The following is a 24782-nucleotide window of genomic DNA, read 5'->3' on the forward strand; positions in this document are numbered from 1 at the left end:
TGGGTCCCTAAGAGTGTACATTTTGAGTATTCTCAATATAAAAAGTATGTGAAGTATGATGCATCTTTACTTGATTTAGCCATTCCACAACGTATATATATTTCAAAATACTATGTTGTACATTATACATATATAAAATTTTTGTCAATTAACAAATTTTAAAACTTTTAAAATTAAAATACAGATATTTGATATTATTTTTCTCCTGCCTAACCCCAATCTTAAACCTAACCCTTCATTTTACCAACTGAGGGCACTTAGAGTCTAATCTCCCAAATAGGTAAGGAATTACCATATAAGAACATCAAAAGGAAAGACACAGCTAGCTAATTGTCAAGACAGGCACAAATGTCAATCTGGACCCACACGCCAGGTCCAACTTGAGCCCTTCTCTTGGTTCACCCCTGGAATCACTTAGAGTATACTATATGCAAGACACCGTGCTGGTCAGTACAACAAGCACAGCTTTGGAGAAGGTGTGGGCCTTGTCCTCAAGAAGATCGTTGTCTGGGAAGAAGAAAAAACGCATACCACCAATTAAGTGCAATGGAGAAGGGGATGCATTTGCAATGGTCCAAAAAATGAAGAGAAGGTTGGGGCTGGCTTTTGAAAGAGACACTGCAACGTGGAGAAGGTTAGTAAGGCTGTCCTTCACTGCTCTCCAAGTAAGGCTTGCATCAGAAGTAGCAAGAAACAAACTCAAACAACAGAGTATACTCTTGACATCTGCTAGTGAAATTCCCAAGCCTTTCAGTCCCCAAATTCTCTGTCTTGACTCACGTTCACATCACTGGTAGATTAATGTAGCAAAATTAATTATGTCATTCCCCATAATAAAGCCTCGCATGGCTTGTCTGTCACCTATTGAACTCTCCAAACTACCTCAGTCTTCCCACAATATAATCCTCAGTCTCTGTCCTCACATTCCCCAAAACATCCCCCACCACTATGTTCCATGGCTCTGATTATGCTTTTGTCCAATGCTAAGTGGCCACCAGCTCTTTTCTCTACACCTGTGAAAATTTACCCATCCCAAAATACATTGTCCAATTGTACTCTCTCCCTGAAGACTTTCCTGATCTCAAACAGATAGGACATTATCTCTCCTTTAACGTTCCCAGCTCTATTATTTGTACTGACTTGCTTCTACACTGCCTGGTAGAGTTTTTTACTCCCAGTAGATAGATATTTATTAATATTCAATCAGTTTTCAATCAGCTTTGAATCCAACAAGCCAGACTTGGTACTAGACCCTTGATAACTCACGATATTCAGACCTCTGGACAAAACTGGACTTATCTCCTATCCTAGGTGTGTTACTGCCTTGTATTATGCTGTATTCAAGAAGATGGGCCTGGGAACAAGTTGCAGATTATGTAGGAAGATGGAAGGGTAAGAAAAGCAGAAAAAAGCACCATGCTCCTGAGACCAGAGCTATCAGCAAAATCACTGAACACACAAGTGATACCAGGGAAGCAGGAGGCCTGATGCACTAACGAGATATACTGGGTGTTGACTCGTCTATCAGGAAGAAGTGTAATACTCAGCTGACCCTCCCCAACATCAACAGGTACATAACATGAAGGGGATCAGTAACACTCAGTTTACCAGAGATGTCACACTTGCTAAGTCCCGTCCCCGTAGTGACCCACTCTCTCCTTGATGAAAGTAACTATCACAATGTCTCCTTGACACTTTAAGCCTCTAGTTACCTGTTCCTCGGTTTTTAGATCTCCAAACTCTTCCAAGAAAGCAGTCTCTGAAGGAAACTGTGATGGCTCCAGAAAATTTAGCAAACTGAAGAGCTCTTCCACAGAGTTCTGCAAGGGTGTTCCAGTGAGAAGCACTTTATGTTCCTGCACAAATTAAGAGCACGTGCTGAACAGTGTCAAGCCTCCAAAACTGTATTTTAGTGGGGAAAATTAAGCCAGGGCATTTTGCGCTCAATTGGGGGCAATTCTCTTCTGCTGTGATGAAAAGACAGTGCACCAACACATCAAAGGGTTACAGTCAACAGGATCAACCTTCCTTTCACATCACCGATTCCAGCAGCAATTTCATGTTAATCAAAGCAACTATTCATTCATTCACTAAATATTATCAAGTGCTTACTCACCATGTACTGCGCTCTGTGCCAAAACAGTCTTTGGTATCAGTTCATTCAGGGACCCAGAAACAAGTCAAGACACCTTACATTTCCAAGTCACTAATTTCAGGGCATTCGAGAGTCTTCCAAGGCCCTCTGAAAATCAATCTTAGGCAAAGGCCAAATTGTTGACCCAGTTTGCAATTAAAAAAAAAAAAAAAGATTCCTATCCTATTACATCATGGCTCTAGAGAGGGCAACAAGAAAATCTGGAGTAAAAAGACTATGCACAAGCAAGCTACAAGCAAAATGGCTGAAAAATGCTTCCCTAAGCTGAACTGAAGGGATGGGTCTATAAAGAGCTAACTCACCAGGGCCATGAGCTTTAGACCCTCCAGAAGTTTGCAGTTCCTATTCTTCAACCTGTGAGCTTCATCGATTATCACACAGCTCCAGTGAATCTTCTTTAGCTCTGGGCAGTCCGCCAGGATCATCTCAAACGTAGTGATGACAACATGGAACTTGAAGACTCCTGAAAGGGGGTTTCCCTGAGGACGACACAACCAAGGCAAAGCTTTACACCGTGGCTGTAGAATCCTGCTAATGGGCTACCTGCAGGATGAGCAGAGGCAACACTATAAATGCTCGTGTTCTGATGAGTAGCCAACAAGTGCTGCTATTCCCATGTGTGAGAAAAGAGAGACTATAAAACTGAACCAGCTATTCAGACGGGAGAGAGACCTCACAACACCAACGGAAAGAAGTCAAGCAGCCTTTGCCCTCACAGAGGCGAGAAGGATGAACAATACCCAAAACACAGCAGGGAAGCCTTTCATTTTTTAACTGCCATAAGGAGAGCAGATGGGTGTTGGTTCCCAGCCAGGAGTGGGTCTAAATCATGCATAGCTTGAATGCCCAAAGGAACCCTCTGGTAGTTTTCAGATTTAATAAATTTCACCTTGTAACTTGGGTTCTAGCATACATTTGAAATAACGATCCTGATTCACCTGGAACAAGGGCTACCAGGCAGGACACAGTTTTTTAACCTGTCTTCGTGCTGCCACCACATTTTAAGAGCGGAGCTGCATCATGTTCGAATACACCGTAAATTTCTTCCCAGTGTCTCTTTCTGCATCTATGAAACCCCTGGGGAGAGCACTGGTTTTACTCTGACTGAAGTCATTTAATTTTTACCTTGCTTAATTATAAAAACCAGTACCCAGGACAAACACACAACCATTAAAAAAATGACTGCACTTAACAAAAGGTTTTTTAAAAAGTTCTGTTGTGCTTTTAACAATATTTCTTTTTAGACGAGCCTCACTCTGTCACCCTGGCTACAGTGCAAGGGCATCATCAGAACTCACTGCAGCCTCGAACTCCTGGGCTCATGTGATCCACCTGTCTCAGCCCCTGAGTAGCTGGGATTACAGGTGCACACCATTACACACCAGCTAATTTTTCTACTTTTAGTAGAGGCAGGATCTTGCTTTTGCTCAGGCTGGGGTCAAACTTGTGCCTTGGTCTCCCAGAGTGCTAGTGCTGTTAACTTGTACCTTGTTTTCTTTTTATCTACCGTGTCAAATCTGTTAAGCTCCTCTTCAAATTTTCTAGCTAGGAATCCTTTCTTTGTACACTAATTCTTCCACTTACTTTCTATACTGAGAACATAAAGATTCAGGTAAAAGTTTCTGCGTGTAAAAATTAACTTTATAAGCCAACCAATGAACCACACTAAAAAAGATCTCTGGGGTATCTCAGAGAGTTTGGGCAGCATGCCCTACAATCCTGTGTTTTATCATAAATTAAAATAAACTAATAGGGAGGAACAAAAAGTCAGTTTCAACAAATGATGATTTTACAAGGTCAGTCAACAGTTAACTCAAGATACAAGGCACTAAACCCCACAAAACTAAGAGACAGAAGCCTGTTGTGGGCTCGAGGCTCACCTGTGCATCCCTGTACACCATCTCATACTGCTGGATCATCTGCCTGCTGATCTGGCTGCCGTGGTACACGATGGCATTCATCTCCGTCCACGTCCTGAACTCCCGCTCCCAGTTAGTGATGGTGGAGAGAGGGGCAATGATGAGGAATGGGCCATGGATTCCCCGGAGGAATATTTCTGAAAGGAATGTGATGGACTGGATGGTCTTCCCTAGGCCCATCTCATCAGCCAAAATACAGTTTTTTCTGCAGAAAGTGAGAAACACAGTAATTTTATCAATGCGGAAGATTTGCTGAGGTTGAGTATAACTAAAAAAGACGCTTCAGAAGTACACTCTGATCTGTACTATCACCCGTGAAGGCTGTACCATCACTTTACAGAGATTAAACTGAGGCTTATTACTATTACCATTCATATTCTGCCTACTTTCTTTTTTTGTTTTTGGAGGTTTTGGCAGGGGCCAAGTTTGAACCCGCCACCTCTGGTATATGGGGCTGGAGCCCTCCTCCTTGAGCCACAGGTGCCGCCCATATCCTGCCTACATTCAAAAGGGGGCTATGCTAACTTGGGACAATATATAGTTATGTGCCACTTAATGACAGTGACACAGGCTCTGACCAATGCATCATCAAGCAATTTTGTCATTTTGCAAATATCACAGCCTGTTCTTACACAAACCTAAATGGTATTGCCTACTCCACACCAAGGCTACATAGCATGGCCTATTGCTCCCAGGCTACAAACCTGTACAGCAGGTTACTATAACGAATATTGTTGGCAACTTAACACAATGACAAATAATTTGTGTACCTAAACTTAGAAAAGATACGTTAAAAACAGGGTATAAAAGAAAAAAATGGTACACTTCTATAGGGCACGTATGGAGCTTGCAGGCCTGGAAGTTATTCTGGGAGAGTCCGTGAGTGAGTGGTGAGTGCTAAAACAAAGGCCTAGCACCTTACTGTATAACACTGTAGACTTTAAAGACACCGAACATTCAGGCCACACTAAATTCATTTAAAAGTATTTTCACTTCAGTAACTAGCTTACTGTAACTTTTTTATTTTATAAACTTTCAACACTTTTTAGCTTTTTGATACTTTTGTAATAACACTTAGCTTAAAACACAAACTCAGTGAACAGCTATACAAAAATAGCTTCCTTTTATCTCTATTCTATAAGCCTTTTCTGTGTTCAAAATTTTTTCTTTTGCTTTCTAAAACTTTTTTGTTAAAAACTAAGACCCAAACGCACACACTAGCCTAGGCATACACAGGACAAGGGACATGGGCATCACTCTCTTCCACCTCCACGTCCTGTCCCACTAGGTCTGCAGGCTGTGACAGGCATGGAGCTGCCATCTCCGGAGGTAACAATGGCTTCTTCTAGACTATGTCCTGTACGATCTGCTTGCGGCTATTTTTTACAGTTAACTTTTTTTTTTTAATAAGTAGAAGGAACACATTTTAAAATAATGTCATAAAGCACAGTAAATACCTGAACCAGCCCCAGTTGTTCATGACCATTATCAAACGTTACACACTATACACAACTATACGTGCTGGACTTCTATGCAGTGGGCAGCAGAGGACTGTGGACACAGCATCACCACTGTAACACACTGCACTACACTGCTCTAATAGCTACCGTATCTCTAGCAATAGGAAGGTTTCAGCTCCATTATAAGCCCCTAGACCACCACAGATACATGGTTCCTGGTTGACTAAAATATCATTAAGAGTGTATTATAATTTTTTTTTTTTTTGAGACAGAGTCTCACTCTGTCACCCTGGGTAGAATGCCGTGGTGTCATAGCTCACAGCAACCTCAAACTCTTGGGTTTAAGCAATTCTCTTGCCTCAGCCTCCTGAGTAGCTTGGGACTACAGGTGCCTGCCATAACATCTGGCTAGATTTTCTATTTTTAGTAGAGATGGTATCTCCCTCTTGCTCAGGCTGGTCTTCAACTCCTGAGCTCAAGGGATCTATCCACCTCGGCATCCCAAAGTGCTAGGATTATAGGCATGAGACATGGCGTCCAGCCTAAGGAATGCATTATTATATGTGAAATAAGTGTATTAAAATATAAACTAAGTGTACTAAACATTAAAATAATATTAAGACAAGAAGAAAAAAAAATAAACCCTACCTAACCCAGTTTCTATAACTGACAAACTTCCTGGAAGCCAAAGTAAAAATAAAAAAGTCCCATGATTCTCATTGTCTTTTGTAGGTTATCAGAAGACAAACTTTTAACCCACATGATCAATTCTATTAGAGTGAAATGGTGCTCTCCTCTGTTGATCCTGAATCTCAGATTGCACAGTAGAGCTGTGGTCCTGAACGAGGTGCAGCCATGGTCTGGGCTCACTCCCTCACTGTTGGGATAAGTAACCCGAGATCTGGCAGGCGGGGTGACCGATGCTCGGGTGACACAGTGGACAAGAGGCAGAGATTACACTAGAACACAGTTCTCCAGAATCCCATTTCTCTGTATGCATCTTGCATTACAACATGATAGCTTAAAAAAATCACTACTATCAGAAACATTCTAGAATGTCCAGAAAATCTCAACCCTTCTCTCTCAAATTAGATTCTGATAGGAACCAGATCCAGTTCAAAACTGAGTGTTACAGCAGAAGTCTAGCACATCCATGGCTTTCAAACAAAGTAGCAGAGTGGGGACTAGAATCCACATCCATTCTCTGTTAGAGTTTTTCTTTTTGCTAAGGGCTGTAAGATAGATTGGATTTTGTTTCATCTAGGTTGAGCCTAACCTCTTGGTCAGATGGGCAAAAAAAAAAGAAAAGAAAAAGGCATAAAATCAATGATGTCTAAAGATTTTGGTTGAAGAAATACCTGACATAAAAATAAGTCTTGGGATGACTAAGATTACACCCTGAATCAATGGCTACGCTGTTCTCTCTCACCCATCTGCTACAGCCACTCCAAGTTTTCCAGGGAAATGCAACAGTATACCTCCAGGTACAAACATCTGGACCAGTTCTGATTCCTCACCTGTTGTACCAGTTAAAAAGAAGCCAGTTCATCCCCTCTAGCTGGTACTCCCGAAGCTGATTACTGTTCTTATACTCCCGAGATTTCTCGAGCTTCTGCCAGGAGTCTGAAGCAGGCCGCTCCTGGGGAAGAAAGCAGAGGGCACAACACATAGAGAATAGTATTTTGGGGGCATTAACACAGATAATAATGAGGAAGATGGTAAAGCTCAATGCTGTCCTAAGGATGGTTTCTATCTTCAGTTACTATGTCTGAGTAACGTGAAAGCCTTATATTTTTCAGATTTCACCAGCAGCTTAAACTAAGATTATGTGTATAAAATTTACAAGTACTTAACAAGAGAAACAGGCTTACCTAAAATCTTGATAAGGGTTATACTATTTCATATAGACTCTTACATGCCACTCCCATTTACACTTTGATTCCCCCCAGAGGCTAATTCTAGGATTTTTGCTTTCTATAAGCAGAATTTCTTCTTGTTATTTCTGTGCCTAGAGTATCAGCGCAGGAAAGTACAGTGGGTGAAATATTTTGTTTGTTAGTCTTCTCTCTAAAGTCAGCACATAAAGCAAGTAAATTGTATAATCAAAATTGCAAATTCCTTCTATTCCCATTAAACAAAATAGACACAGTCTTACTACTTTATTTTCACATGTAAAACACTGGTTTCTAAAAATATAGCCAGTCCTTGGTATACTTGGGGGGACTGGTTCCAGAATATTCTCCCATTCCCACAAACCCGAATCCACCCACACTCAAGGCCTGCAGTGAGCCCTGTAGGACCCACATGTGTGAAATGTCAGTTCAGGTCCTATAAATATTTTCGATCAGAATTTGGTGGAAAAACATCTGTATATAAGTGGATTTGCTCAGCTCATGTTGAACAACCATGTTGTTCAAGTTCAACGGTAATTCATCTTTTCTCTACTGACATGTAACGCCACATTTATCAGTATATACATGGGGCTATATCTGGATTCTGTTCCACTTGCTTGTCTATTACTGTGCTAAAACTTTACAATTACTATAGCTATAGATATGATGGGAAATTATGTGTGTTGGCTATTCCATCTTATTATTCTGAGTAAGTTTTAAATCTCACTGGAATGTCAATTAGAATTACACAGAAATATTAATTTGAGGAAATTTTTAATGTTTCTGTATTAAGCCTTCCCATGTAAAATGGGTTATAAAAATGGGACTTTGGGTTTTTTATTATTTGAGCATAGACTTAGTTATTTTGCTTATAAACAGAGCTCCTAAAATGACACTTTAAGGTCTTAAAAATTTTTTAGCTATATCGGCAATTATAAATGTGAATATTAAGATGATAGCTTTTCTCAACAATTTTAGTCGTTAGTAGTTCTGCTTTTGTTTACCTTCATAGTAATAATATTTACAAACCTGAAATATGTTTGTCAGTAATATAAATAATATTTACAATCCTGAAATATGTTGTTAACTAAAACTAAGCTATTTGCAGGTGAGATTTAATAAAATATCCCCAATTACATCACTCGTCGTTGGAGATAAGGGTAAGTTGTCCATGGCTTTCAGAAAAACACATGACACAACTTACCAAATTACTATAGCTGTAGTCAAATTAAGCACTTTGAAACAGAAGCCTGCTGGGTATCATCATTAGCATACATACAGTTACAGGCATTTTTAGAAACAGAAGAAGGAAAGATACATTATGCATAAAAAAAGTTTTGGTTTTTTTTTTTAAAAAGCTTTTCAGCAAAGATATTCCTATATAAATTCTCTTGTTTTGTTCCATTTAAGAAATTACCTTCTTAGCCAACAGAAACCATTCATCTTGAATCCCTAAAGTTCAAGCAACCCATTCTATTAGGCATTCTTCTTAACTCCACCAGATACTATGGAGAGACTTTCTAGAACAGTGGTTCTCACCCTTCCTAATGCTGCAACCCTTTAGTACAGTCCAAAGGGGTCGTGACCCACAGGTTGAGAACCGCTGCTCTAGAAGCTTTCTCACCTCTACTGACTCAGGCAGCTTGCTCTCCGCGCTGTGGATGGTGTATGAAGGAATCTCACTGCAGACTCCTATTCTGATGCCTTGGAAGTGCCTCTAATCCAGCTGCTCTGCTAAAGGTTTTAGTTTTTGTATCATCTACTGGTCAGAAATTTCAGCCACCTATCTAAGCATAAGACTTGAAATGAGCTAGAAGTTTCTCATGCCCAGTCTGGATGGTTTCAAAGTGGTATAGATAACAGGATACAAATTACTCCAGGGCTCTACAACCTTCAGTGGCTACTTAGTTAATTTCAAAAGGGGGTGAAGAATTGACTCTTGGTATCTCTTATAGGCCTTGCCTAGTAAAAGACTGCTTCTCCCCCTTTATTGACACACTTGTTTCTTCCTTTCTTGAAATACTATATTTTACCTACAAGTAACCCATTTTTACCAAAGAGATTTCAGGTACAGAATGTTCTATTCATCAAGACAAGTAAGGTCATCTCTAAGCTTCAAAATTCAGAATGAGATACCGTAAGAAAATAACTAATTCAAGTAAAGCCATCTGGAGCCATCTCCCTTCTTAATATGTGAAAAGAGCATTAATGATATCATTAGCCACTATTTTGATTTAGAATTTTGAGATAAAATTCTAAAATCTACCTTTCAAATGAGAATACATTAGAAAAAAAAGACAAGGCCAGGCAAGGAGGCTCATGCCTATAATCCTAGCACTCTGGGAGGCCGAGGAGGGTAGATTTCTTGAGCTCACGAGTCCGAGACCAGCCTGAGCAAAAGTGCGACTCTGTCTCTACTAAAAATAGAAAAACTGAGGTAAGAGGATTGCTTGAGGCTGAGCTGGAGGCTGCTGTGAGCTATGATGCCACAGCACTCTACCTAGGGTGACAGCTTGAGACTGTCTCAAAAAAAAAAAGACAAGTGTAAAATGATACTTTGGTTCACTGATGAACGAGGAGGACAGCAGAACTGCAAAGTGAAGGAAATGTGGTATCACATGAAAGTGTGTATGAATTCACATTCCTGACAAATACAGTCAGGCTGAAGAACTACGTGGGAGTCCAGCAAAAGCAACGGTGAGAATCTCGACTGCTTCTAGATGATAGCTGACAATCAGCCTGGCGCCGTGTTTGTTTACGTACTCACATGTGTCTCCCATCAGACCACGAGCTGGGGGCAGTGCCTGTGTGTACCTTGTTTTTTACTGTACCTCGCACAGGAATCAAATTACAGCAGATGCTTAATAAAGGACTAACAAAGTGGAGGAAAACCAGAAAACAGTGTATAAATAATCATACGGACAAAACGCCATAAACTATGTAAGTTACTAATCACAGCTCTGCATCTCAAGATCTTATGCCAAAAAATAAAAATACCCAAAGAAACAACCAGCAAAAAATCTGCAGAAACAAAACACTGCTCTGGAATGGACTCCGAGTCTAAGTTCAATGTTGAGGTGTAATCTTCTGAGCCATAACTTTCTAGTCATGTAAAAGCAACAAATACTACTAAAAAGGAACTGGATAGTGGTTTTTCATATGAAAATGGTGGCTTTCTTTTTTTAAACAGCAAGTGATCATTCCAACCTATAATCACACCCTTTAACAACCGATTCCCTCCTCAACAGTTTACACTTTACCAACAGCCCTGATCCCACTTCCTCCTCCTCCTAATTCCTGACGTTCCACACACAACTCCTCAGGCACCCAGAGCATCTCGGCAGTTGTGCTCATAACCCGGAATCACAGAAATGAACTGATTAGTAAGCATCCCAAGACCTACACTCCCTCTGCGAGGTTCTAGGGATCTACAGACAGTTCTTCCGCTTAAGAATATTCCAGCTGAGTGAAGGAGAAGGATAAAAGAAAAGCAGTCTGATGAAGCAAGAGAGAAGAAACAGGAAGTAGGGAAGATGCCGTCCATCTACGGAGCTGTTTTCACACGCCAGCCGCTGCTCATGTATCCAGCTCACTGATGCCACGTACCAGCCACGCACCAAGAAACTCATATCCCAGCTTCGTAAATGCGGCCAAACCAAAATAAAGAGGAGACCTAAAGCTGACCAGGGTGCTGGCAAGGTTTGATTCGGGAAAGAAAACATCCTGAGCTGCAGACTCAATGGGCAGAGTGAGAAAGGGCAATGCTATAAAACCACTTAGGAATGTGGCCATGTGGACGTCCCTAATTGCAAAGATCAGAAAACCACACATTCTAAGAGGTGTCAGACAAAAGATCAGAAAATCACACATTCTAAGAGGTGTCAGACAGAGGTAGGAATACTTTACCACGTGCTTAATTTCAGGGAGCACTTGAAGAGATTCAAACTCTTTAACTTTTGCGGGGTCCACATCCTCCTCTAGCTCCCATGTGCTTTCTTCATAGGGCAGCGAGCACCACTTTACCAGATAATGTGTCACTTCCTGGTGGGAAACAGGGGAGAAAACTTAATGTTCTTTCGAAGTCAAATCATACTCTGCTAACCTCTGAAAAAACACCCTACGTGACAACGCAATAATACCACTAAAACACAGGGCACATGTTCACAAAAGGAGCAAAACGTGTAGACAGAAGGGAAGAGACTTCAGGAGAGGCAAAAACCCACCTCCCCTGTTTCTGCATCCTTGGTGTGGGCCACCTCCAAGATGCGATCGACTTCCACATAGTCTGGATTGAACAAGTCTTCATCAGGCTAACACAAAACAGACGAGAACAGTTAAGAAGTGGGAACTCTCGCCTCAAATCCAACACCCAGGTTTCGTCTTTAAGTGATGTCTGGGCTCTATCAACAAACACACAAAGAAAGAGTTTGCTTGAGAATAAAAATCATTTCACAGACATTTCTTGGCTGTCCCCAAATACTGCTCTCCACGACTAAATTCAAAGGATCCAACCGTCTCAGAGGCTGCACTGTGGCTGGGTAACACTTGGGTCGCTCTGAAAGTCTGGGGATGGACTGTGTTATGGTCCACTGTTTCACTTCCAAGAAACTCAGCTGACAGTGTCCTTTCTGCTTCATGTGTGCACCTTGCTCAGCTTATCGGTATGGTGTGGAAGGCTTCATTTGTTTCCCTCCCTCCACACAGATTTTACACTGCTTGAGTTTTGTGTTTCTTAAAACTTTCGTAATGACCTATGTATTTCCCTGTTGGTCATTACCAGAATGAGCCCTTGGCAGGCAGCAATCAGTTTCTTCTTGATAACAAGAGACACAGCAGCCAACACTGGAAGGGGCCGTGGGGGAAGCTTCCTGGGTACTGAGAATGTTCTGTTTCCTGATCTAGGCGGTAGTTACACACACGTGTTTATCTTGTAAAGATTGACTGAGATGTACGCTTAGGATTTATTTCTCTTTATGAACATTATTCTTCAGAAAAGCTTATTTATAAAGCAACAATAAGCAACAGTTAGGAATATTTACTGTATGTGTGGAGTAGTGCTAAGTGCTTCAAATCTCAAAGCTGTCTCATGGAGGCGACGCTACGGTTACTGTACACATGAGGAAACTAACTCAGAGAGGCTGGGTAGTAATGGCTAAGGCACAGGGCTACATAACCCGGGTCTTTCTGACCCAGAAGTCCTTCTCCAGGACAGCTAGACTGTTCTTACTTTCTGTTAGGTTGGAAGGTACTTTAGGAACTATCTAGTTTCACTGTCTGATCAATCCAAAAAAACCCCATTTTTTCCTGCATGCCTGGCAAGCCCACCCACAGATTCATTTATTCCTATTAAGAAATGCACTACCTTCTAATATCTGATTCACTGTTGAAACAACTATACCTCTCTCTGCCTATTTAGTACGGTACCACACTCCTTATCATCATTATCACTGAATTACAGCCTCACTCCCTTCCTTGTAACTGTCACTCATTGGTGTGAAATGCTTCCTCTATGGCGGCAGTAATTTTTTTTTTAGGACATAAACGTATAAGTTTATTTTATATTTTCATATGAGAGAGAAAGAATGTGGGGGGGGGTAGGGAAAAGGAGCAGGGAAACTGTGCGGCATCCCAGGAAGGAAAGGGGGTGCTGGCAATAGATAATTTAATGATTTCCTTCCTGGGCAGGCTCTTCAACAATCCCCTTCCCTGAGTTAAAAAAAACCAAAAAACAAACAACAACAACAACAAAAACCCCAGTTTGTTCAACTGTTCATGTTGTGTTTCTGGACCTGGGAATGATACAGAGCTTTTATTTATGGAGTAGTGACGATGAGCCAGGCACCGTGTTAAGCACTTCTACAAACAGAGCGTCACTTACTGTTCACGACAACCAAGTACAGAAATAACCCAAGTGTCCATCAAGGGATGAATGGGGAGAGAGAACGGGGCATATACATACAACAGGTTATCATCCAGCCTTAGAAAAGAAGGAAATTCTGTCATCGCAACGACATGGATGACCCTGGAGGACATTGTGCTTAGTAAAATAAGCCACACACAAAATGACAAATGCTGTCTAGTCTCACTTATGTATGGAGTCTGAAATAATCACACTCATGGAAGCGGAGTGAAATGGTAACTGCCCAGGGGTGAGGGGGAGGAGTAGATGGGAGATGCTGGTCAAAGTGTACAAATGCAGTCGTATAGGATGAGTAAGTTCTGGAGATCAGTGCACAGCACAGCGATGGCAGCTAAAAATACTGTATTGTGTGCCTGAAATTTGCTAAGAGGACAGATCTTAAGGGTTCTTACTCTAAGAAAATGGTAACTATGCGAGGTGATAGATTGCTAATTAGCTTGACTGTAATGATTATTTCATTATGTATACCTACATCAAAAGATCAAGTTGTATACCTTAAATATATACAATCTTTATTTATCAAGTATATGTCAATAAAGCTAAAAACAGCAATAGCACTGTCACCTGATCCTTGCAGGGATTCTATTAAAAATCCCTCTTGTACATATGAGGACACTGAGTTTGAAGGCACTTAGGCAAGTGGACTTGGGCTGAGTGTGAGGCGGGCAGCTGGACCACAAAGCCTAGGCTCTCACACCGTCAGGCCGACTGCCCGCCTCTGCTCTCCATCACCCTGCTATGCTTTGGCCGCCAACCACTTCACTCAGGTCTTACAAACCCCTCACTGAATCCTGGCCCCCAAATGAACTTAACACCCCGAGATGAGATGAAGGGACCAGTAGGACTGCTGTTGGTGCTTTTTAAACAGCCACACCCCTACTTTCTACTCCTGGCACACAGTAAGCTTGTAAGTAATTAAACCGGCAATATCTTTTTTCCTAGAACTGTCATCCAGTCATTTTCCTCACTTCAAAATTTATAAAGATTCTTAAAAGATCAAGTAGGACACTACGTTTAGTCCCTCGTTTTATTCATCCTGGCCTGTCCAGGTAAACCTAGACTTTGTGTCATTTATTCTAATTTGGTTAAAAAGGATTGAGTCAGAAGGCCTCTGCCTCTGCAGTGCACGGGGACTTGCAGCCTCTAGAGCAGTCGTCTTCAACTGGTGTGCTGTGAAAATATTTACAGATCATTCACTAAATTATTTTTGAAAGAAGTTCAAAGCACAGTAAACATATTCTTTTTTTTTTTTTTTGAGACAGAGCCTCAAGCTGTCCCCCTGGGTAGAGTGCCGTGGCATTACAGCTCACAGCAACCTCCAACTCCTGGGCTCAAGCGAGTCTCCTGCCTCCGCCTCCCAAGTAGCTGGGACCACAGGCGCCCGCCACAACGCCCGCCGGCTATTTTTTGGTTGCAGCCGTCATTGTTGTTTGGCGGGTCCGGGCTGGGGATTCGAACCCGCTACCTTAGGTGTATGTGGCTGGCGCCTTAGCTGGTTGAGCTATAGGCACCAAGCCAACATATTCTTTTTTTACTCGTTTTTGATCAACATAATTTGAGTGTGCTGTGAGATAAAAAAGGCTGAAAAACTCTGCTCCAGAGGCGGGGCGGGGCCTCCTTCACAGGTACCTTGGCCACCTCACAAAGCAGTTGGAGAGAATCAATACGAACATGCTTTACTCAAAACTGAGTTACTATTTATATCATAAGATTATTATTTATCTAAGTTACTAATAAAAATGTTAGGTCAAGACCAAAGGCGGTGTTACAGGATATAGTCCCCACTATTACCGCTCCTTAATTCCAAGGCTTCCAACTTCCTTCAAAGTCTTCCCTTCTCACAAGAACATCAACTCCTGTTACACTATTTCTATACAGCGTAACACAACTTCCCTTCTCTACTCCCAGTCAAGGAAAAATCACTTCCTTGGGAATATATGAGAAAACAGACACACAGTTTGTGTAGGCTAAGGGGTCCGGATTTTACTCCAAGAAAATGGCAAGTGCTGATGGTCCTGAAGCAGGGCTGTAAGACAAACCCTCCTTCCTCACCTGGGACAGCCAAGTAATTGCCGGGTGCTGGGCCTGTGCCTAGTACCAATGATACAGCAGAAGGAAGACAGGGGCTCTGTCTCACAGGGCGTAAAATGGAAGAAACAGACACGTAAACAAGTCACTACGCTGGAAATAATCGCTAAAATAGACGAGTGAATAAAACGTTCCAACATGTATGGCACATCTCCCACAGGGCTTTGAGAGTGGATCCTCCAGTTCCAGCTGCCGCCTTCCTTCCTCTCCCCAGCTCTTTATTAGAGGAACACGGCCACGAAAAACAGTTCTCTTGGGCTTTAAAACAATCACGGAGGGGGCTGGGGCCAACTTTTAAAGATAAATAGGATGGATCTCCAGTTGGGAGAAGGAGAATCTTTACTGACATTATCCTAAAATAACTTTCTGTGACGAGGAACAGAGTACAACATGAAGAGTGAGCTGCCGTGTGTGTGGGGGGCACGGCTCCATGAACAGTGAGTGAGCTGATGGGTGTGCACAGCAAGTCTCTAAACTGGAGCTTATCTGTGGAAATATTTAGGATCTAGCACTAATGGCTACATTTAAAAAATAATTTTTATTGCTTCTTTTCAAGTTATCTGTATAAAATTGAAAACTACATGTTTTTTTTTTTAAAAAAAGAAAAGCTGGGCCCAGTAGCTCACGCCTGTAATCCTAGCACTCAGGGAGGCACAGGCGGGTGGATTGCTGGAGGTCAAGAGTTTGAGACTAGCCTGAGCAAGAGCAATCCCTGTCTCTGCTAAAAATAGAAAACTAGCAGGGTGTTGTGGGGGGCACCTGAGGTCCCAGCTACTCGGGAGGCTGAAGCAAAAGGAGAACTTGAGCCCGGTGGTTTGAGGTTGCTGTGAGTCATGACGCCACAGCACTCTACCAAGAGCAACATAGTGTGCCTGCTGCCTGCTGCTCTTCTAAGAGGTCATGCCGGGTCCTACTCCCACTTAGTGACAGGCGAGAGTGGTAATTCTGTATCCCTTCTACAGCAATGGATAATGTCTGTTCTTACAACCTTCAAGTATCTGAGCAGTAAAAACTCCAATATTCCTATTTGGATCTGTACTTCTTCCACTACTATGAAATTGACTACATTTACATGGTCAAAGACCAATAATTCCTTCGTTCTGAATTCCCTGGTAATCTGTCCATTTCTATTTGGGTCTTTATATTTTCCTTATTAAGTTATAAGACCGGCTCGGCGCCTATAGCTCAACCGGCTAAGGCACCAGCCATGTACACCTAAGGTGGCAGGTTCGAATCCCCAGCCCGGGCCTGCCAAACAACAATGACGGCTGCAACCAAAAAATAGCCGGGCATTGTGGCGGGCGCCTGTGGTCCCAGCTACTTGGGAGGCGGAGGCAGGAGACTCGCTTGAGCCCAGGAGTTGGAGGTTGCTGTGAGCTGTAATGCCACGGCACTCTACCCAGGGGGACAGCTTGAGGCTCTGTCTAAAAAAAAAAAAAATAAAAGTTATAAGACCATTTCTTTCCATTAAAGATGTTTGTCACATGTATGCAATTCATATGTGTGTGTACATATGAATAGAAAGGTTCCCATACTGAATAAGAAGAACACATGCCATAACCATATTCATGGATATAAATTAGGAAAAAAGTGTACGACCATAATGTATATACATATTTTCCAATTATTTACCTAATTATTTCCAATTATTTACCTATATGTGGTATTTTCTGATAAACGGCACCTACAGATTTAATACTCAAATCCACCAGTCCTTCCTCTGGTTGTAGGTACAAAACTTAGAAATTCCTAAGTTTACATAAATAAAACTAATTAATTAATTTATTTTCTAACACTTCTAGCTTTGGTTTTTTTTTTTTTTTTGTAGAGACACAGTCTCACTTTTTGGCCCTCGGTAGAGTGCAGTGGAGTCACAGCTCACAGCAACCTCCAACTCCTGGGCTTAGGCGATTCTTCTGCCTCAGCCTCCCAAGTAGCTGGGACTACAGGTGCCCGCCACAACCTGGCTATTTTTTGTTGCAGTTTGGCCGGGGCTGGGTTTGAACCCGCCACCCTCGGTATATGGGGCCGGCGCCCCACTCACTGAGCCACAGGCGCCTCCCTCAGCTTTGTTTTTTTTAATATTCAAATAAAGTTTTTTGGACTTTCTTTGGGGGTAGAGATGAAAGGACATACTTTTCACTCTAGGGATATTAGTATTTAGACCAAGACGCACGTTCTTAAGAGTTGCTAGTTTATCAGGTTTAATCCTTACACCTAGGTGGATAGTTTTTCTGGTGGCTTAAATCTAGTTTTGCAACAAATCAGCACACTCTTATTAATTTGACGTGAGCGATTGATCTGGAGAGGATATCAACTTGGACTTAGAAACTTAAACCCGGTATTTAATGCTGCAAGAAAAGCAGCAGCCAAATGAGTCAGTAAACAATGCTTCACCTCAGTAAAAATGTGCTTCATCTGGGCTTGTTTATTCCTAAATCGCTTGATCTTCTGTGCGATGCGAGGATCCTTTTCGAGCTCTTCCATTGTGGCCCATTTACAATGTAAGTAGGAACTATCCAAAGACACACAAATTGTGAGACAAGCACATAGCTAGCAAATGACTGAGCTTTCAGGTGTTCAGTAAACAGGGTGACCATCTAACACAGAAACAGTGGAATGGTTTGCTGCGAACCTGAGAGAGATTGGGCTTAGAAAAGCTTTACCCTAAGGGCAACAATAAAAAACAAAACAAAATGGAATAATTTCAAGCAAGTGATCTCTGCAGCTTCCACAGAAACAGAGCAGAGGAGGGCAGGTGTGGGCAAGTTATTATTAACATACACTAGTGAGAGTGGACAGGTAGCAGAATGGAAAAAAAATACAGGAGGGGGAAAAAAGAATACAGGCCCATCAGACAGTGGTTTTCTACCCTGGGTGAACCTGAGAGTTGCCCGTATAGTTTTTAAAAAACCCCAATCCTTGGGACCCACAGAGTCTGAGCCAATTGGTCTTGGGTGGAGCAAGGGCTTCAGCAGCTTTAAAAATCTCTCTAAGTAAATCTACATGCAACCTATGCTAAGCATTACTCCCTAGGGTGAACTGAGTCTGCCACGTTTCAATTCATTAGGGCCCAGTCTCTGAAGCTACAGAAGATAATAAAGTCACAGGGAAAGTTTTATCCATATAAAATCCAAGTACATGTAATACTTTAGATAGACGTACAAATTTCTGTACTTAACGTAGAACAGCTCCAAGTCGAATGGAGGCTCTCCTGGGTGTACCTGCAACCAAGAGCAAGCAGCTATCAGTCCACGTCTCAGCCAGATCACCCTTAGGTACCAAAAGAAAACAGGTAATTGACGCTTCTGTCTGCTTTTAGTAAAAATTTCTTAAGGATGTTTTCATTTTGGGGGATTTTTTTCCTGGTAGCTAATGATGAGGTTTTCCAAAGGCTGAACAAGCAGTTACAAAGTTAAAAAAGATCTTCCTGGTGTTCATCCAAGGTCCAGGATGGGACAACATTCAGCTGATCAACCCGAACTGGCTCAAGGCTCTGAGGAATGTCAGGACTGGAGCCTACTGCAGAAATAACCACATTTATCTCTGGCATCCCTTCAGATTCCTACCCCTAAAATACCAATGGTGTTTATTCACTCTCCAAGTAAGGAAGTCTACTTTCATGACCACACCTGCAGTGAGGATGGAGCCATGCCACTACCACCACACCCTCCCACTCCAGGGGTTTTCTCTAGGAGAGTCCTACAATGGCCCTGGGATGTCTAAAGAAAAAAACCCACAACATTTCCATTAGGATTCTTTTTCCATCTCTTCTCCTTGGCCCTCTGATGACTGGCATTGGACTACAGAAACCAAGGGATAAACACTTTTCGGTAGAATCACAATGGAGAAAATTATCAGTTTAAGCCATTCAAGATACTGAAGAGTTTCATGTCCTAAAATCCTTCATGGTGGTAAAAGTAAGTGTTGACTAGCTGGATAATATTCTTGCCTCTCTCTCACTCTAGCCAAGAATGACCACTCTAGGTTCTAGCCTACCTGTGCTAGTGATACAAAGACAGAAACCTGTGCCACTGACCTCCTGGACAGTCTTGGATGCCAAGATCTTCTCAATGATGTTTGCATCATCTTCTGGAGGCTCCTGGAGACAAAGATTAAAAAGAAAAAAAAAATTGCTGGAATCACAGAACCCAAGAAAATAATTCTGCAAGAAGTAACTACTATGGGTACTACTTTATTGAAAAGTTCACCCTTGAGTACTGAGGGCTCCCTCCTATCAGCCCATGGAGTGGTCAAAAGATCACAAACATTTTGCAAAACGAGAATTTAAAGGGGTGCGTTTAATTTCTGGGCACAGCCCTATCATGAAAGCAGAGAAGTTTTTCTCCTTTTCAGATTTAATTCCAGATCTGCATTTAGTATCATTAAAATTGGTCCCACGACTTACCTTCTCTGCAAAACTATATGATGCTGCGTAAAATTTTCAGAAGGCTGTGAAAAAAAGTCTGGGGATCTTAGAATCAGGAAGTCCTAACTCTAACATCTACTTCTACTATCTTTGGGCAAGTCAATTACCACCACTTAGTTTCCAAACCCATCGAAATAGGAGTTAAAAATGCACATCTTATTGGGTACCATCTTTCCTTTCTGTTAGATATCATGGAACTAGCTTTCTGTTTCACTGATCATCCTCGGCTTGTAAATCCCAGTTGAAAATAAATTCATTCTTTCCTGTTCTAGTTACACATCATTTTAGGCTCCTAATCGCCACCAAATCTTCCTATAGATTAAAAAAAAAACCACCCTGCATAAAAACGACAAATGTAAAACAAGGATGCACTGAGTGAGAACACTCCTGTCTAACTTTCTTCCCAGGATTCTGAGCAGTTTTATTTCTCGGTGGTGTCATATGCACTATGACCTTTCCAGATCACAATATGAGACTTAAAACATGTATGAATGCACTCAATTTGTGCCACTTAATATAGCATTAGCTATGGCCTTAAGCTGTTCTCTTAGTCTTTGGTTTTCTACAGCTGAAGATATACCTAGATATGGTTTTCTTTTTTGGATTTTTCCTGCTTGAGGGTTATCTGACTTGAATGTACTGGTAGATATCTTCCATCACTTATTGTATGCTCAAACGCTGCTCTGCTCCGATCTCCTCTATGCCTAGGACTCCAATCAGAAACACATTTGATTTTTTTTAATTGCATCCTACTTGTCTCTCTTATGCTTTTACTTTTTGCTCTGTTCTATCCATTTGTTGTTTTCTGTAAACTTCTGTTTAGAATTTTTCTACTCATCTATATTCATATTCACTAATCTTATCTTCTGCTCTATCTAATCTGCTTCTAAACCCATCCACTGGGTTCTGGATTTTATACATTGAAATTTTCAGTTCTAGACTGATAATCTGATCTGTTGATCTGATTACCGTTTTAGATTTAATTCTCTGTTGAAAGTCTTCATTTAGAATTTATACTGTTGGGCGGCGCCTGTAACTCACTCAGCAGTTAGGGCATTAGCCACATACCCCAAGGCAGGCAGTTTGAACCCAGCCCAGGCCAGCTAAAACAACAATGACAACTGCAAAAACAACAAAAATATAGCCGGACATTATGGCAGACATCTGTAGTCCCAGCTACTTGGGAGGCTGAAGCAAGAGAATCACTTAAGCCCAAGAGTCTGAGGTTCCTGTGAGCTGTGACGCCATGGTACTCTACCCAGGGTGACACCTTGAGACTCTGTCTCAAAAAATAAATAAATAATAGATTAAATAAATAAAAATTTATACTATCTTTTCCTCCACTTTTGTTACCATATTAATTGTAAGTATTTTAAAGTTCTTTCCTGCCAACACCAATATCTGGGTCCCCTGGTGTCTATCCCACCATATGCTTATTCTCTTAGCTTTTAGCCACATTTTCCAGCTTCTTTAAACATCTAATAATTTTTTTATTGTATTTTGGATGTTATACATAAAAAAGCAACTCCAAACAATATTTTCTGCCACGAGGGTTTCATAGTTCCTGTTAGACAAATTGGGAAGGAGTGTTCCTCCTGATTCAGTCAAGGACTGAGTTTGTTCAGGACTGGGTTACTGTTTTAAGATTCATTTCCATCCACCTCTTGTCTTACTCTGTTCCTGTAGCACGAATGGTCAAGGTCACTGAGTGAGTGGAGGAAAAGACTCTGACTATGTGCCAGGCCCCTCCATAGTTGAGAAGTTGGAAGGTCTTTCTTCTCTTGACCCCTGACATATGTGGAGGTTTCGAGCTTGGCTTTTTAGTCTCCAATGCCAAGCAGGTTAAAAATCTCCCAAATATCTTAAGGGAAAATAAGGTTTTTTTCGTGCTAAGCCCACCTCTCTATGAGAGTTTTGTCTCCCAAGTACCAGAAGACTATGAAATTTCAATCTGCCTTCTGGCTGAATTCCTAGTTTCCTCGGATACTCCAGAATTCAGCAAAACTCTGTTGAAGAAATCCCCTTACTTTGGGGCTTCCATTAGCTTCCACACATTTACCCACCCTTGTATGTTTGGTCACCCAGAGTCAGATGGTTTCTCTTTAACCCAGGATAGTCCCACGTCTGGGCCAAGCCTGACTCCATGTAACTCACTCTGGTTATCTTTTTCTGCATCACTTAATGACACTGACATACTATATAATTTTCTTATTTTATTAGGTTTATTACCAGCCTCTTCTTACTTATGTGCATTCTTTGGAAGTTCTGACCTTAGTACTTTGGCCTAACATCCCATGAAGCTTCAAAATGTGGCAAACATGTGGAGGGAAACACTGTGTGTGTGTGTTGCAGCCCCGTCCATGAGGGCAGAAATCTTTGTTGCTCTTGTTCCTTGGTATCATCTCCAGCATCCTGACAGTCTCTGGCATATAGCAGGTGACCGATACATAATGTTCAGAGATTCTGCAATAGAACATGGTAGTAGCAGTATAAACTACCATGGGAACCCAGAAGCCAGAGCCCCTGGGTGACTATAAGCAGCTTTAGAAATGAAGTGACCATGAGTTAGATCTGTGGGCCAGCCCTGACTTGTGTCACTGCTGACTCCTTTCCCTGCCCGCCCTTAGGGTGGACCCCAGACTGGCAAACACAAGCATTCGCACACACTTAAAGGAACCACGTTCTCTTCCTGATACCAGATTGCTTCAAATGTTCTCTTATTCCTATCCACCCCGTGAAGAATAAACAATGTTTATTTTTAAATGTCTTAAAAAATTGTTACAGGTATATAGTATTTGTATATATTTATAGAGTATAGGTGGTGTTTTAACACAGGCACACAATGTTAATTAATCAAATTGGGGTAACTGGGGTATCCGTCACCTTGAGCATTTATTAATACTTTGTGTTAGGAACATTCTGATTCCACTTTTTTAGTTATTTTAAAGTATATCATAACTTGTTGTTGATTATAGTCACTTTACTGTGCTGCCACATACCGTTCATTCTATCTAACTACATTTTTGTACTCATTAACCATTCCCACTTAATCTCCCCCACCCCACTCCCCTTCCCAGCCTCTGGTAACCATCGTTCTTCCGTCTCTGTGAGATCAACTGTTCTTAGTATTTAACTCCCACGTGTGAGTGAAAACATGTGAGATTCGTCTTTCTGTGACTGGCTTGTGTCACTTAACATAGTATCCTCCAGTTCATCCATGTTGTTGCTAATGGCAAGATATCATCCTTTTTATGGCTATATAATATTCTACTACGTATATGTGCCACAATTTCAATAAAGATGATTTTTGATGCAATGACTTGGACTGCTATTCCAAGTATTTTACTAGGACTAGATCCAAGGAAACTTTACTACAGGGATGAAGACAACACAGGACTTTACTCTGAGTACTAAAGGGTTGAGGGAGAGCTAAACACTCTTTATTGTAGAAAAAGTTTGAAATAAAATTTCAATTTATTTTTTGGCACTGGTTAAAGAAGGTGTGATCACTAGCACGAAAGAATTAAAAAGTGATCGTCTAATACTGAAAATGGATGTTCATTCCGTCCCAACAAACGGAAAAGGGAGCAGCATTCCCAAATCACACATCAAAGTAGGAAGGAAAATAAGTCTTTTTTTCTAAACAGAGATTGTGCATAAGTATGATGGCATGTGTATAAACACTCAGTGTATACAGATACACACAGATATAAACTAAATCTGCTTGCCAAACACACTTCCATAACAACCATCTGTTCCCAACTGCTTGGAATTTCCTCAAATTATCCTTCAAAGAAGACCATTTTAATTCATTCACTTGTATGTCAGAGCTTTATATAATTTAAAAATTTTATTCTTAGGGAAAATTTCAAAACCTTTTAACCCTATCCACCCCAACTTCATCAACTACCTCATTTATTTCTATTCTGGAGGAAGTCTAGAAAGAAGCAATCACTTTCCAAATCATCAAGTAATCACTAAGTGCCAACGGACACACAGAAGTAGCATTGAGCTCCACGCGTGGTGTCCAGGGAACGTCACTCATTCAGGGAAGAAAAAATAAGCACACGTGTCTTAGAAATGCCCCAAGGTCAGGAGACCCTTGAGCGGCAGGTTTGGCCCGGTTGCCATTTTGGGAGCATCTTCGTGGCGTCGACCTTTTCTTTTCTTCCCAACTATGGAGAACGCAAAAGGCAACGAGTGGAATTCCATGGAGAAGGCCAAAGAAGAGTGTGGAAATTACAATATTGACGACACAGCAATAGAAACTTGCTTGGTAGAGGACCAGCAAGCTTCAAGTCAACAGAATATACTTGATATGCCAGCAAAGAGGACAAAACGAAAAAAATCTGTCAAGGATGACAAAGAGTTCTGCTACCCCCAAAAGAAACGTGAACATAGTGATATGCCAAAACCTCAGAGGAAGGTGCCGCCTATTCCTCCAATACCCGACGAATTACCACCAGTAAATCTGCTTCACCGGGACACCGTACGGGCCTGGTGCCAGCAATTACACCTGAGCACCAAGGGCCAGAAACTGGAGGTATATAAGCGTCTATGCACGCACGCTTTTCCAAATCAAAAGGATTTTCCTAGCACAGCAAAAGAGGCCAAGATCCGGAAAACACTTAAAAAAAAAAAGTTGAATGTGGAAAAGAAAGCAATTTCCCCAGAAGGTTCTGCGCAAAGGATGTGTGCTCAGGGGACTGATCCTCCTGCAGTAGTTCTCTCTCCTGGATTAGGATCTCCCCCTGAAGAAGGGGGTTTGCCTGTCTTGGAATCTGCCTCTCTACTTGAAGGAGTTAATACGGTTGTTGTGACAACTTCTGCCCCAGAGACTTTGTTGGCCTCCTGGGCCAGAATTGCAGCAAGGGCTGGGTCATCCACAGAGGCAGTGGAATCTCCCCAGAAGGACTGTG

General features: G+C 41.6%; 1 protein-coding gene and 1 pseudogene across 4 annotated transcripts in view; one reads left to right on the forward strand and one right to left on the reverse strand.

Moving 5' to 3' along the window:
• The window catches only part of CHD6 (chromodomain helicase DNA binding protein 6), a 148325-nt gene that overhangs the window by 85116 nt on the left and 38427 nt on the right, over positions 1-24782 (reverse strand). For all 4 annotated transcript variants that reach the window (XM_012803928.2, XM_023511919.1, XM_023511920.1 and 1 more), the window contains 9 exons: positions 19474-19536; positions 18600-18658; positions 17832-17949; positions 11650-11736; positions 11333-11467; positions 7052-7173; positions 4036-4279; positions 2458-2634; positions 1713-1856 (listed from right to left, as the gene is read on the reverse strand). In XM_012803928.2, the coding sequence (XP_012659382.1) occupies positions 1713-1856; positions 2458-2634; positions 4036-4279; positions 7052-7173; positions 11333-11467; positions 11650-11736; positions 17832-17949; positions 18600-18658; positions 19474-19536 (1149 nt within the window). The remainder of the gene's footprint in view (positions 1-1712; positions 1857-2457; positions 2635-4035; positions 4280-7051; positions 7174-11332; positions 11468-11649; positions 11737-17831; positions 17950-18599; positions 18659-19473; positions 19537-24782) is intronic.
• LOC111724417 overlaps positions 24041-24782 on the forward strand; it is a 4630-nt pseudogene continuing 3888 nt past the window's right edge.

This window comes from Otolemur garnettii, unplaced genomic scaffold, assembly GCF_000181295.1.
Source record: "Otolemur garnettii isolate 467f Iridium unplaced genomic scaffold, OtoGar3 scaffold00023, whole genome shotgun sequence".
Classification (NCBI taxonomy): Eukaryota; Metazoa; Chordata; class Mammalia; order Primates; family Galagidae; genus Otolemur; species Otolemur garnettii.